The sequence below is a fragment of the Ictalurus punctatus genome, chromosome 29, assembly GCF_001660625.3.
Source record: "Ictalurus punctatus breed USDA103 chromosome 29, Coco_2.0, whole genome shotgun sequence".
Taxonomy (NCBI): domain Eukaryota; kingdom Metazoa; phylum Chordata; class Actinopteri; order Siluriformes; family Ictaluridae; genus Ictalurus; species Ictalurus punctatus.
The window spans coordinates 2,823,805-2,838,244 of NC_030444.2; the positions used below are offsets into that span (position 1 = coordinate 2,823,805).

General features: G+C 40.6%; 1 protein-coding gene across 2 annotated transcripts in view; it reads left to right on the forward strand.

The window, feature by feature from the left end:
- prss12 (serine protease 12) overlaps window positions 1–10,543 on the forward strand; it is a 34,832-nt gene extending 24,289 nt beyond the window's left edge. For both annotated transcript variants that reach the window (XM_017461678.3, XM_017461679.3), the window contains exons 12-13: window positions 4,064–4,353; window positions 9,371–10,543. In XM_017461678.3, coding sequence (XP_017317167.1) covers window positions 4,064–4,353; window positions 9,371–9,675 — 595 coding nt within the window. In that variant the 3' untranslated portion in view covers window positions 9,676–10,543. The remainder of the gene's footprint in view (window positions 1–4,063; window positions 4,354–9,370) is intronic.
- The last annotated feature ends 3,897 nt before the right edge of the window (window positions 10,544–14,440 follow it).

The following is a 14,440-nucleotide window of genomic DNA, read 5'->3' on the forward strand; positions in this document are numbered from 1 at the left end:
GTACTCGTAAGTACCACAAACGAGTATTTCGACACTTTTGTCCCACAAAAGAACGGAAAATCCTTCTCGCTTCACCGTGACACGAACGCAGTAACAGTGCAGTTGTTGAATTCCGTGGATCCGTCTCCGAACGCGTAAAATATTCGACTGTATCCAGTTTCGGTTTTCAGACCAAACCAGATGCGAGAGGGTTTTTTTTTTGTTTTTTTTTTACTACAAGCTGTTTTTATCCGATATTTCGACACAGTTCTCGCACGGAACTCGCTAAAAACACGCACACCGTGAACAAAGGCGAACCACGGCTCTGTAGCGCAAACGAGCAGATACGAGAGGATAAAAGTAATCGAGAGCGAACGCAAAACGGCTGGACGCGATCGGATGACGAAAACGAGGGCGGAGTCACAACCAGGAAGTGAAAACCAAGCGCACGGAGGCGATATAAAGAAAACACGACAGAGATGAAATACAAACGCAGAAACACCGACGTCATCTCGTGATCTTTTATATCTTATAATCTACTGAAGAGTATAATTATGCATACGGACAAAGTTTTACGACAACAACTGCCCTTAGACTTCCATTGTAAGGTGAGTTTTAGCATATTTTCTGTTCTCTTTTTTTCTCTCTTTTTCTTCAAGGAAAACATGTTGAAACTCTTGTTTGTGTTAATCACGTAGACGTTGTGACCAGAGATTATGTTGAAAAACGTTGGAGTATTCCTTTAACAGCTATCATTTTAAGCCTGCTGACGATACAACTCAAAATATACAGTCGGAGCTGGGTGAAGTTCGGAAAAAACATCCCTGGTGTAGCCCACCTGCCTCTGAGATGCTTTTCTGCTCACCACGGGTGTAAAGAGTGATTAAAACCTTAACCGGTCTGGTCTGGTTCTCCTCCGACCTCTCTCATCATCTCAACAAGGTGTTTCCGCCCCCGGGACCGCCTCTTCCTGGATGTTTTTCGCACCGTTCTGGGTGTTAAATTCTAAGTATTGTGGTGCGTGAAAATCCCAGGACATTTCTGAAAAACTCATTCCATGAGTCTGGGATCACATCGTTTCTCCATTCTGGTGTTTGTTGTGAACCTTCACACTTGACCTTCATCTCTATGTTGCGCTGCGCTGCGCTGCTGCCACGTGATTGGCTGAAAGGATCACTGAAAGCACGAACGTTCCTAATAAAGTGGTCGACGAGTGTCTATATATATATATATATATATATATATATACAGATATATATATATATATCTATATATACGCAGAAACGCAGTGGAACGGCTTTGAACTCTCTGTCACACACATTTTGATGTGTAGAAGGAAATTCGCCGTGCCTTTTCTTCCACCGTGATGGGAAACAGGTCCTGAATTTCCACAGAGCTGTGAGTAATGCGTTCGTCCCAGACGCCCCACAGAGAGAGACGGGGAGCCTATCCAACGGCCCTTGCAAAATATGAGCCATGACATCAGAGTGCGACTGTGGTTCACTCACGCGCACACACACACGCACACACACTTACGAACGTACATTAATAGATAGCAGTTATTACCTTGTGCAACAATGTGCCAGGAGTCTTCTGTCACTTCAGGCTGTAGAAGCCGCGGAGACTAAAATAGGTCGCTTATTTCAGTTTGTAGAGTGTGACATTACAGAGACACGCGTACACACACACACACACACACACAAATACAAACAAACAGCAGACTGTTTTATGCCCCAGGCCATTCCATTCCATAATGCTGGCCAAGTATAATGAAATTCCAGCGCTCTGATTAGTGCTATAATTACCGGCTGAGGAAATTCTGCTTCCCTTATTATTATTATTATTATTATTATTATTATTATTATAAGCTCTACTGGACACTAATGATGCCGATCGAAGCTATAACGAGCCAGTGATCGGCCACGTATTCTGTATGTTCTCAAGATTAAAAGGAGCCAGGACATGATTTTTCTTTTGAGTTTTCCTAATGTTTGGGAGCGGAATGTATCTGTTTGTGCACGTATAAGCTCTGCAACGTTCCCAGAACTCATATTATGACTCCTTTAATGCGAGTTGTAGTAGGTGAGAGCGATATTTGGGTCATTTTGTACAAATGATATCATAAGCTAGGATTGATGCTGCACGTTGCACTGAACTTAACGCAATGACTGCAAGAAGAAGAAGAAGAAGAAAAAAAAAAAAATCGCAAACGTCGTTTAAACCCAAGATATTTTAGTGTTTGTTAGAGGTTCAAAATGGCTCGTGTAAAATTTCGCCATAAATACATACCAATTTTTTACATTTATATATATTAATGTATATATACTTGTATTAATGTATATATACAGTTAAGCTACTTCATCTAATCTCGGTGTCGTTTTTGAATTCCGTTTTTTCCAGCGTTCTGCTAGTTTACGGAATTAAATTGGTTAAAGTATTGGACGTAACTTTTCACGGACTAAAATATACAACGAGACCTGGACTCAGTGGGAAATTTTTTTTACGTGACCTTCAAATCAACAGCGTTCTTTGTTAACAGTTTTCTAAGCTTCGTTTTCGCCAATCACGGCGTACGAAACCTCTCGTGTGGGCGGGGCTTAAAAGCGATTCACTGTCATCGGCTAGTGAGATTCGGATCGAGAGTTCGAGTGTCGAGCCGAGGAGGAGGACGACGACGACGCGCCGTGCCGCTCCTGAGAGCTCATCTAGAAAAAAATAGTCGTACGAGATTACCCAGTCCTCAAATATTAATTACAAACTAATATACCGATGAAGAAAGGAAGTGATCTCCACTACAAAGTCCAAACACTATAATTATACAGAGAACCGCATCCAGAACGCTCTCCAAAGTCTCTACTTCCAGGTCAGGGATCTGTCCATCCAAATCTCACTAGCCAATGAGAGTAAGTCGCTGTTAAGCCCCGCCCACACGAGTTCAGCAAAAAACGAAGCTTCGAAAACAAAGCACACTAATAAGTTAATAAAGAACGCTGTTTATTTGAAGACCGTGTCAAATTGTCGCCGCCGAGTTCACCGTTTTTACCTTGAGACTGTTTTTTCCCTTCTTTCTCGTTGTATATCTGTGTTCGTTTCTGGAAAAGTTAACGTCCAATACGTTCAAAATGTAGAAAAGATTCCAAAAATTGTTTCGCCTCTCACGTTCTTAACATTGAACATTGATCTGCTTGCTAGTTCGTGCTAGTTTTGGTGGAAACTGAGCTACAGGGGTTTTTTTTTTTGTTTTGTTTTTGTGACGGTACAAAGCTGATGTTATATTGCCCTCTTCGGAACGCCGCGAACCCTTCGAGGAATGCCGTCCTGATCCGCCGCTGGCACCGTGAGGAAGTGGCCTGGCATTCCGAAGGAGGCAGCGTCGTGTCCGTAAATGGCTCACGGTGTAACGTGACACTGCGCCGCTTGTCTGGCAGAGGACGTTCGCTTCCGCTGTCCAGCGACACTTTTAGCCATTCGCGATCACACATGCACACAGTACGGAAAAAAGAAAAAACAAAAAAACGCCCACGGATTAAATGTACCGCGGAGAGTATATCACCCACATGCCTTACGCACAAGTTAAAACCTGGGTTGTTAGAGAAGCTTAACAGCTAGACATTTATAACCTTCCTGGCACGACCTGATTTCTTAACAATGCCTTTACTTTTAAGTTTATAGCCTGAGACTTGATTTACACACGATATGCTGCTATATACAGAGAAAGTTAAAGTAAGGCCTGTGGAAAAAGTGAGACAGGCCGAAGTTTATATCGTGTAAGGTGTTGGGTTCGGCGCAAGAAGACGACTTCCTCTGTATCTCTGCTTTCACTGCGTATCCAGCGTTGGGTGACTGGAACTTCCTGAGGGAATGATTCGAGTCATTTGAGTCGCATGCCAGCTCCAGGAGGTCATTCGAGTGGCACGTTGACAGTTTTAACCTATATGTGTGTGTTTTTCTCCAGTTCTCTCTATGTGATCTGTATTCCGAGTCGACGTAAAAGATGATTTCGTGCAGAAATCAGTGTTCCAGTGCGACCTGAGATGTAACTTTTAAAAAAAAAAAAAACCTTCTGTTTCTTTCTTCCTGTCAGGTACGGTAACAGCACCAGTACGTATAAAGTACGCGTCGGCGATTATCACACCCTCGTTCCCGAAGAACACGAGGACGAATACGGCGTGGACAGACTCGTCCTGCATCCTCGCTATCGTCCGCAGAGCAACGACTACGATCTCGCTCTGGCGCGCCTGACCCAGCACGGAGGTCACAGCGGGGAGTGCGTGCGCCAGAATCACGCCGTACTTCCTGCGTGCTTGCCGGAATGGAGGGAAAAAGCGCCGAAGGACTTGACTAAGTGTTACATTACTGGCTGGGGAGACACGGGTGAGAGATACACCGACGATTATTACTACGTGATATAATATACTCTTAATAAATATGGTGCGGATCAACAGGCTGAGTCTAGTAATCCTATTTTTTAAAATATTATTCGTATTATCATCATCAAAAATTAAATAATCACAAGAATATATTATTCCTTACTTGGCATAAGTTAACACTGCGTATTAGGTTATTAAAAATTACCTCAGAAATGTCTGTAGCTAGTCCGTAGCTAGACTGATTCAAGTCAGGTACGTTTTATTAAAAGTGTACATCAATCATTTTTTCTATTACATGTGATATATGACTTTATTAGTCATTTTAAACATAATTTAAAAAAAAAAAATATTCAAACGATACAACAGAATAGTAAATCCACGAGAATCTGCGTCTCGATAAACAAAATTTTTCAACAAATTCACATTTTTTATCATGTAATGATTAAACATCGTATACTGTGTATTAGAATAAATCACAATATTAAAATATTGTCATAGGAAGGAAGCGATTGGAGTTGAGGAAACAATAGCAGGATGGAAAAAAGACAACATCTACCTTAACGTTCTGTTCAAATTCAATATAGTGTAAAGAAATAAAGCACTGTTTACACCATAATCTAATAAGGTGCTTAGCATAAGCTAATTCAATTCAAATTCAAACAGCTTTACAGAACTCCAGAAGCGGATTTAGATCCCTTTTGAACAAATCCGAGGTGACACTGGTGAGGAAAATCTCCCTGAGGCAACATGAGCGAACATAAGCGAACGTTCTAACTAACGTCCTAGCGTGTAGCTGTTAAGCTTTTTACACAGACGATGTAAAGACAGAGTGACATTAAAAAGGTTCTAAATACCAACATTTTCCTCAGATGTGTTGAGAAATGACTAAGAAAATGCTCCGTTTGGCTAAAATTGCATTATAATTACACTTAGCATAACCGCTAACTGAACCTCCATGGATTCTGCCATGTTGATAAACATCAAGTAATGACGTTGTTTATATGGAAATTATTTGTTTACACAAGCGAATACGACCTTATTTTAGACAGAGACCTCTATGTGTGTGTGTGTGTGTGTGTGTGTGTGTGTGTGTGTGGGAGCAGGCCAGCGGGTATGAGATGTGATGGGACTGTAAGAAAGCAGAACTGACAGGGTTTGAGAACAGTTTGACAGAATCATTTCACACTGTAGATTGAGTTTGTGTGTCTCGCCACACACACTCGAACACAATAATCTCTCCTTTATGTAACAGCGGCCGCCATCTTTCTCCTTCTCGGCTCTCACGCCAACCGTTTCCTAAAACAACAGGTGTATGATGTCTTACTTTTGAGTTAGTTATTAAGTACACGTAAGTTAGCATTTAACCTGTAGTAAATACTGAAACAGCTATACTTCCCTGCTGAAAAAACAAAACAAAACAAAACAAACAATAGAAACCCTCAGAGAAGTTGTAATGGTTGTAATGGTTATAATGGGAATTGTATTGGTTTTAACAGAAACTGTAATGGTCCCTGTGGGTCTCTATTGGTAATTTGTTAAGCTGCCTTGGAATGTTATGTCTAGTGGATACCATTAAAGACTGGTAATGGTAATGGTGTTAACGTTTAGCTGATGGTTTGTAACGGGGTTTGTAATGGAAACCATTAGAATTTCTGTTATGGTTTCTATTTGTTAATAGAAAATACTTTATAGTTATTTTCTTAAGTAAAATAAATAGCTTTGTTTGTTTGTTTGTTTGTTTGTTTTTACCTCAGAACGATAATGTCTTAGCGTTAAAGACGTATTTGTAATTCTTTTCGAACATAAATGTAATGTCGAGAAAAGTATTGGCCCCCTATTTCCTCTATTGTTCGTAATCATTCATTCATGTTCAGTAACCGCCGGCCAGCTCCTTCTACAAAATAACATAAAATATGTATGTAGAGTATGTTTTAAGTAAACGTTTCATTCATTTAGGCAAACGAAGAGTCCTATATGAATAGTCTTTTCCTATTATTAAAATACTTCTTCCTAGTTTAACACCAAACACTCTTAAGAAATTTTACATATAAGTAAATCAGAGTCCGATTCTTGGTAATCGTGTCTTGTTTATATATATCTATATATATAAAACATTTAAAAAAATAAAACTCTCTCAGATTGGAACTATTTAAATAAACTAAAAAATACCGACAACTCCTTATCCAATTACAAACACGACTTCAGCCAAGCCCCAAGTCAGAAATAATAATAAATATCATTTTATTGTATGTTTAAATAATTTTTTTTTGTCAACTTACAAACTCACTTGGGGGTAACAGGAAATTTTCAAACCTGCACACAGCTTGTTTTTGCAACTTCTGCGTGAGAAACAAATCATCCAGAATTACGACATGCATCTCGATATCACCCCTGATACCCGTGCCTTCAGAGCGTTAAGCGACAGAGTTCTCCAAAACCCATATCACCCGTGTGCAAAAATAACTGTCCCCCTACCAAATCCATTAAATAAATAAAAAAGTAATTTAGTTTGATAATTAGATCGTCTGATAATTAGCTGATCTGAAACAGACTTAATTGCAGACTTAATTTTGCTTCTAAACTTTGAATCTAAACTTCTGTTGAAATGCTCAGCACAACCTTTTTACAATTACAGTAGGGAAATTCCAAATAACATGACAAAAACAAGATGTATCAGTTATATTAGACCTGTAAAGCTGTCAGCTTTCTAACACTCTTAGCCAGCACCACTGAACCACTGAGAACCTTTATGGCGATTCTTCCCTGGGTACAGCCATGACTCATTCAGGAAGTCATATTTTCCGGCACTGTGAAAGATGTCGGAATACGTCAGTGTTGTAAGCCGATCAGTGGTGTGTAGATTAGACTACGAGTCAATCGAAACACATGGAGACACATTATCCTTGTTAATACATCGATCAGCCATAACATTAAAACCTTCCTTGGACCACTTTTGGTAGGTACTACCACCCCGCAAGACCTGCTGTTTGGGAGATGCTCCGACCCGGTCACAATTTGGCCCTTGTCGAAGTCGCTCGGATACGTACGCTTGCCCATTTTTCCTGCTTCCAACACGTCAACTTCGAGAAATGACGGTTCACTTACTGCCTAAATAAATAGATCCCACCCCTTCGACACGTGCGCGCCGCTGTAACGAGATAATCGACGGTATTTACGTCACCCACTTCAGTGGTTTTAACGTCATGGCTGATCGGTGTATATTTAATGCGACAGTTCAGCTCAGTCTGCTAGCCGACGTGACAAGATTCATCGGCGGCTTTGGACCAATCAGGACGGAGAATTCAAGAGCACTGTGGTAGAAATAGAATGAAACAGATGTGATGGAGCAGAAATAACCATTAAGTCATCAGACGAAAATGCTTTTAAGGTAGTAAATGGACATGGATAGAGAGAGAGAGAGAGAGAGAGAGAGAGAGATTGAGCAATACCCTAAACAAATACAGATATAGGCAGGATCATTCAGAACAGAAGATGGATATGTAAGAAACCAGACACATATGTTAATTACAGCAGCTGGGCTTAGGTATGCTCACACACACACACGTACACATTTGTCCAGCTGCTGGTTTGAAGGGAATTCAAAGAGAAATAAAAACAGTACAGTAACTGATACTTACAGATAAAGAGCGTGACTCGGTTGTGTGTCAGACTCGCTATGAATTTTTGCCGTGGGATTACAAGATGCACGTCAGCCACCTGATCATCACCCACATCTGTGCTATACATCCTCACAGCACTGTCCAGTTGGTAATGTTAATGTTCTGCCGTGAATACCATTCCTGATTTATGAGCAGTTAGGAAGAAGGTCAGCTGGATCGAATTGTCGCCAGAGTGCATTCCTTTCAATGCGGAGAAAACGTAACGCGTGCTCGAGTGTCTCCGTAGTCCTGTCTCAACACCTAGTGAGCTGCGTTTTTCCCCAGATATGTGAAAAACGGGCGGAATGGACAGTAAAATAGGACGTTTCGAGACGTTCCTAGTTTGTGTTTAATTACCTCAGGCGTACGTGGGGAGGGTGTAATCGTACGCTCCAGTCACGATCCGATTCAGTTCGATCCTCAGAATATTCCGGACAAAACCGGAACGGAGAAAATTTATGACTTAAAAGACTCCTTTTTTTTTTTTTTTTTTAACCTCTGAATCATAAACAATGCAAAACAAATTTCATACGAATCGAGGTACAATAATCAGTCCCTCCTGGATTTAATCGACGAGCGCGAAATCAAGCAAACCCCGCACTTTTCCGAAATTACCGCAGATTTTCCGCAGATTTGGGCCGAGACGCGTCATCACGACGCGCATTCAGCTAAAGCCCTCTTCGATTCACGTGCGTCGAACGTGAGTACAGCAAAAAGGTCTCATTTACCAATAAACATCATTGGGAAAGACAAGTTCATGCAGTTGCTAATTTGTCAATTCAAGTAGCTCTGCAATTTGCATCGCTAATTTTGAACAACAACAACAACAACAAAAAAAACGCAGCAAAATCGAGCGTTTTTGGCCGCGACAATCACAAAAAACTCCATGAAATCCTGTACGGACTGAGCAGTGCGGTGGATCCTCCCTGTCACACCACCTCCTAGCTGCGTAGCTAGCTAGCTATGAAAGTTAGTTAGTTAGTTAGTCGATATAAGGAGTTCTTTCTTCTCCTGATGACAACGCCTGGGATCCTTTACTCCCCCGGACGCAAATCCTGTGCGGACCGAATATCGTCAACAAAATGCACTACAGGTTCGCTATATCTTAAAATTAAATAAATAAAGGTGTAAATTCTCCTACAATTTTGATCGAATAAACAGAGTCTCTAACCTGGAAAACCGCCGCGGTCAGGCTTCCGAGATTATGACCTTTAGAATCGGAACAAAAAAGACATTTTATTGTAAATAAAATCACGAGTGCTTTTAGACATTTGAAATCGTTTATATTATATTAGCACATATGGGTTGTTCTGTTATATTGACTGACTGTCTGTCTGTCTGTCTTTCTGTCTGTTCCTTCAGGACGGGCGTACTCGAAAACCCTGCAGCAGGCCGCCATCACGGTCCTGGGCAAGCGCCATTGCGAGCGTCACTATGGCAACCGGCTGACCAGCCGCATGCTGTGCGCTGGCTCGGCCCTCAGTGGTCACCATGTGGACAGTTGCCGTGGCGACAGCGGTGGCCCATTGGTGTGCGAGAGAGGTGGCAGCTGGACCGTGTACGGTGTCACGTCCTGGGGTCACGCGTGCCGACTGCAAGACTCTCCGGGCGTGTACACCAAAGTGTCCGCCTTCATGCCCTGGATCACGAAGGTCACTAGCCAATAGGAGACGAGATCCACGCAAAAAAAAAGCACAAGAGGCGTCATTACTGGTTAAGACGGTCAATAAGGGTAATCACGAATTAGAACGAGAGGACGACTTTGTTACAGTCTGTAATCACGGAACTTTACGAGCCGTTGTATTGAAAACGATATGATAACTACGCTGGCTCACATTTTACCCATCTTTTTCTTTCTTTCTTTTTTTTCTTCCTCCTATCGTTTAATTCTAGCACTTGAAAGTAAAGGGATTTGGTTAAAGGGACCACTATGTACAGTACGTACACAGGGAACTATGAAATATGAAATATACATGACACTAGTTAGTTCATGTACATACATGTTACACATTACAGCTGGCAGTCTGAAAGTACTTTCTCTCTATTGTGGGATTTAATCGCCCGGCCGTTGCTAAGAAACGGACAGCATCGCTGTAGTGCCGACTTCGTTAATTCCTCCCTGGAAAGATGACATCATTTGGCGCGTGATGAGCCAAGCACCGAGATCCGACGCGTCTTAAGTGGGGAGAAATGTATTTCCACGAGTAAGGGCTCGCACAAGCTTATAAAGAAAATCCTCAGTGAGCGCAAACGTATTCAACGGATCGATGCCCGACCGGTCGGATTTGAGAATTACAATATAATGCCGTCGGAACTTTAGAGTCTAGCTAAAAAAAAACAAACAAAAAAAAAACAACCAAAGAATTGTAGCTATAATAAAATAAGGAAAGAAATAAATAATGCAATGTAATCCTGAACGTCTCGGATATCGGCTTGACGCATTTAAGATGCACACGGCATTAAGACAGATTTAGCAAGACCCGTGTCATGTCCCATATTCATGGCCAGGTTCACAATCAAAACGTTACTTAACAATTACTTAGCAGTTTCTATCCTGTGTTAAAAATCGAAAAGCAGAGACGTGATTGATCTGTTCTTAGTATTAAGTATTACTCTTATCCCATTCATATACACCGTCCAGACAAATTTCCCACCCGCCTTCCTTACGAAAAAGACGTCTGTGTGTTAATATTTCCCTAAATATATCCTCTCTCATCGAAGCTACAAGCTAACATGCTAATTCTGGCTTTGTATTTGTATTCTTGTGAAAGAAAAGTACGTTTATTTTTATCCGTGTCATGCTTTTTCTTTTTTTTCTTCTTCTTTTTTTTTTTTACAGTGCTTTACAATCTTCAACACTGAGTAAACCATTACCTCATTTTATTACTACATTACGGTTATATTTAACAACACCACACCTGAGCAAAGTGCGTGAAATTTCGAAACGACCCACGATGATCAAAAAAAAAAAAAAAAAAAAAAAAAAAAAGGAGAAATAAAAACCTCACGTAAGATGTTTACATGACTTTTGGGTTTTCAACCTCTGCTTTGTGTATTGTACGTTTTTTTGGGGGGTTTTTTTTCAACCTAATGTTAATGTTTTCTATTCCATACATCGAGTTCGTTCTCTGTGCTGTTGCTTTATTAAGTTCACTGTAACAGTGTATTGGTGCTGTTAAGAATGTTCTGGAAGCGTTACATCGCAGTGGTGTAGCGAAATACAAAGTAACGATCCTTACAAACAAATGAGATCATATTTACAGAAAAACTCGTACTCTCGCCCGTATGGTCTAACTGTTGCGATTTTGTAAGAATTTGCACGTAGCTATGAAAAGTTCAAAAACGATCAAGATGAGGTTAAAAGTCGGACTTGTCGCACCTTCGTAGTTTTTCTTAACTTCATTTCCTGAGCTTTTTTTGTTGTCATTTTTTTTCTACGATACAAAAGTCAATAAAGACTAAAAGAATATCAATGAATCATGTGTTGCTTTGTGATATACTGTAAATTCTTTAAACTTCTATAGTTGGAGTTCCAGGCGAAGGTGTGAATCTTCCAAGGTTGAGTTAAACTGACTCTTAACTTTGCCAGCTTAAAGTGGTGGTGCAGAAATACGACCTAAAACATCATCAGGTTTTCACACGAGTCCTACACGTAGATGAAGAGAACCCGATCAAACAAACCGGACAAAAATATTACACTCGGTCATTTATTCATTGAGGGAAATGATCCGATGTTACATCTCTGAGCGGTGTAGAAAAGCATGTGAACGTTTGTTTTCAGTGGTGTGACCGTCTTGTGCTGCAATAGCTGCAGCTAAACGTTTGCGGTGTCTGTCGATCGGTCCTGCACATCGTCTTGGAGGAGTTTCATCCCGTTCCTCAGTACAGAACAGATTCAACTCTGGGATGTTGGTGTGTTTCCTCACATGAACTGCTCACTTCAGGTCCTTCCACAACACCTCTATTGGATTACGGTCAGGACTTTGACTCGGCCGTTCCAGAACGTTCACTTTACTCTTCTTTAACCGTTCTTTAACATGAGAACGACTCGCGTGTTTAGGATCGCTGTCTTGCCGCATGACCCACACTTGGATTATTTTCCTCAATTAATAAATGACCAAGTATAATATTATTGTCTCATTTATTTAATCAGGTTCTCTTTGTCCGCTGTTACGACTTGTGTGAAAATCTGATGATGTTTTAGGTAGATATTTAGATATTTATATAGATGTATTGAAAATTCTAAAGGGTTCACAAACTTTTTTTTTTTTTTTAATCGCAAACGCGAGAGCATGTTTGCACTCGTACAAACATGCATTTCCATAACAGTTTTATCATGGAGAACGGTCTAGATAATCTGAGATTTAATAATAACCATTTAAAACGGAAGTTTTCTGTAAGGGCACGTTTATGGAAGGAGTCTCCAGTTTCCAGGTTTCAAACTGGGTCAATGGGTTCTCGGAGGAATGAGAAATTCACCAAATTCAGCATACACTGCCAGGCAAACCCAGCTGAACCTCACTCTAGGACAGTGTGTGTGTGTGTGTGTGTGTGTGTGTGTGTGTGTGTGTGTGTGTGTGTGTGTAACAATTGTGACAGAATTGTGGCAAGTTGTTATTATAAAATGCTTGTGTGTGTGGGAGGGGCAGTGTGTAAAATAATTTTGACAATTGGGACAGCGATATGGCAAGTTGTCTTTTCAAAATGCTTGTGTGTGTGTGTGTGTGTGTGTGTGTGTGTGTGTGTGTAACAATTGTGACAGAATTATGGCAAGTTGTAATAAAATGTTTGTGTGTGTGGGAGTGGGTGGGGGTGTGTAAAACAATTTTGACAATTCAGACAGAATTATGGCAAATCTTTGGAAAATGATTGTGTGTGTGTGTGTGTGTGTGTGTGTGTGTGTGTGTGTGTGTGTGTGTGTGTGTGTGTGTGTGTGCGTGTGTGCGTGTGTGTGTCTAAATGTGACCTGTTTGTTAGCTCAGCCTGTCCTACAACTTCTTCCTGTTTCCACCACAAACACAGGACTCATTGTGTGTGTGTGTGTGTGTGTGTGTGTGTGTGTGTGTGTGTGTGTGTGTGTGTGTGTCTTTCAAAGACATTTTGATCATTTTTAAACCTGTTACTAAGGAGATTAAGGAACATTCAGGATCGGGATGTGTGAAATGACCCTTTAAGTTTAAAGGCAATAATGGTTGCTTCAAACAAACAAACAAACAAACAAACAAACAAACAAAAAATAGAAGTAAACTTTACACTTTGTTAATAATATGTCCGTGTTAATTGTACTAGAATGAATTTACCACCTGAGCGCAGCACTTGCTATATTTACTGTATATATTTTTAATAGAGAGCAGAATTTAGCAGCAGTTGTCTGACTTAGCCGTTGTATGAGGAACACAATTTGGCACATATTTCAGGAAAACCTGAAAGAACATGCTGTCTGTGGTCGAGTGTAGACGTAAACATAGACTTCTGTACACACACAAAAAAGATAAAAGAACGAGAGAATGTCATAAGGACCCGAGCTACTGTAGCCTCATTAGCAGCTACCGTTCTCGCTAGTTGGCTTATTAGCATCTCTACACACTCACTCAGGGAACACTGCTGGCTAGCTAAACATAACCAGATTCATTTTACTCCCAGCTTTATTTTACGTCGTTACACATTTATCATATCTCGTATTTATGAACCAACTCGCCACTCGTAGAGCGTCGGCGTTTTCGCCCGTGTTCCGTAGGAACGTGACGCTCTAAGCCGTACGTCTTTTAGCATTTCTAAAATGGCTGCCGTTCCTGTCAGAACACCAAGTAGATGTGAATTAGCATTCAGGGTAGCACAGGCTCTTTGTTTCGCCGAGGTTGTTCAAGGCGTCGGCACCCACTTGCGAAAGGGGACGAGTTTTTCTCCGGGCTTTGAGAAAGAATGAAGAAGGGGAGGGGGGGAGGGATACGGAGAGAGTGTGTGAGGAATGAACTGAGAAAGGAAAGAAACATGTTTTTGAGTCGAGCGTTCCAGATTTTCGGCCTTTTGGGTATTAAATTACTCCTTCTACCTTTACAGGAATTTTTATTTATTTTTTTAAAAAATTTTTCCTGCGTGTGCGTTGTAACTCTGCTAACCGGGAGCTGTTAAAAATAAAATAAATTGTCAGATTAAAAGTTGTAAATAATATATTTTATTTTATATTAAACTGTCAACTGAGGGAAATTTCCTATCACATTTTGAGCGCTGATATAAAACAGCAGAGGTTCATCCCTTTATCCCTAATTTAACACTATGTTAACCGCGTAATATTCAATTATCATTATTATTATTATTATTATTATTATTATTATTATTATTATTATACGTTTCCCATCTACTACTCAAACACCTCTGTTGTGAATGTGCTGAAAACCCTTGCTCAGCAACGTGACTGCAGCGACACCACAT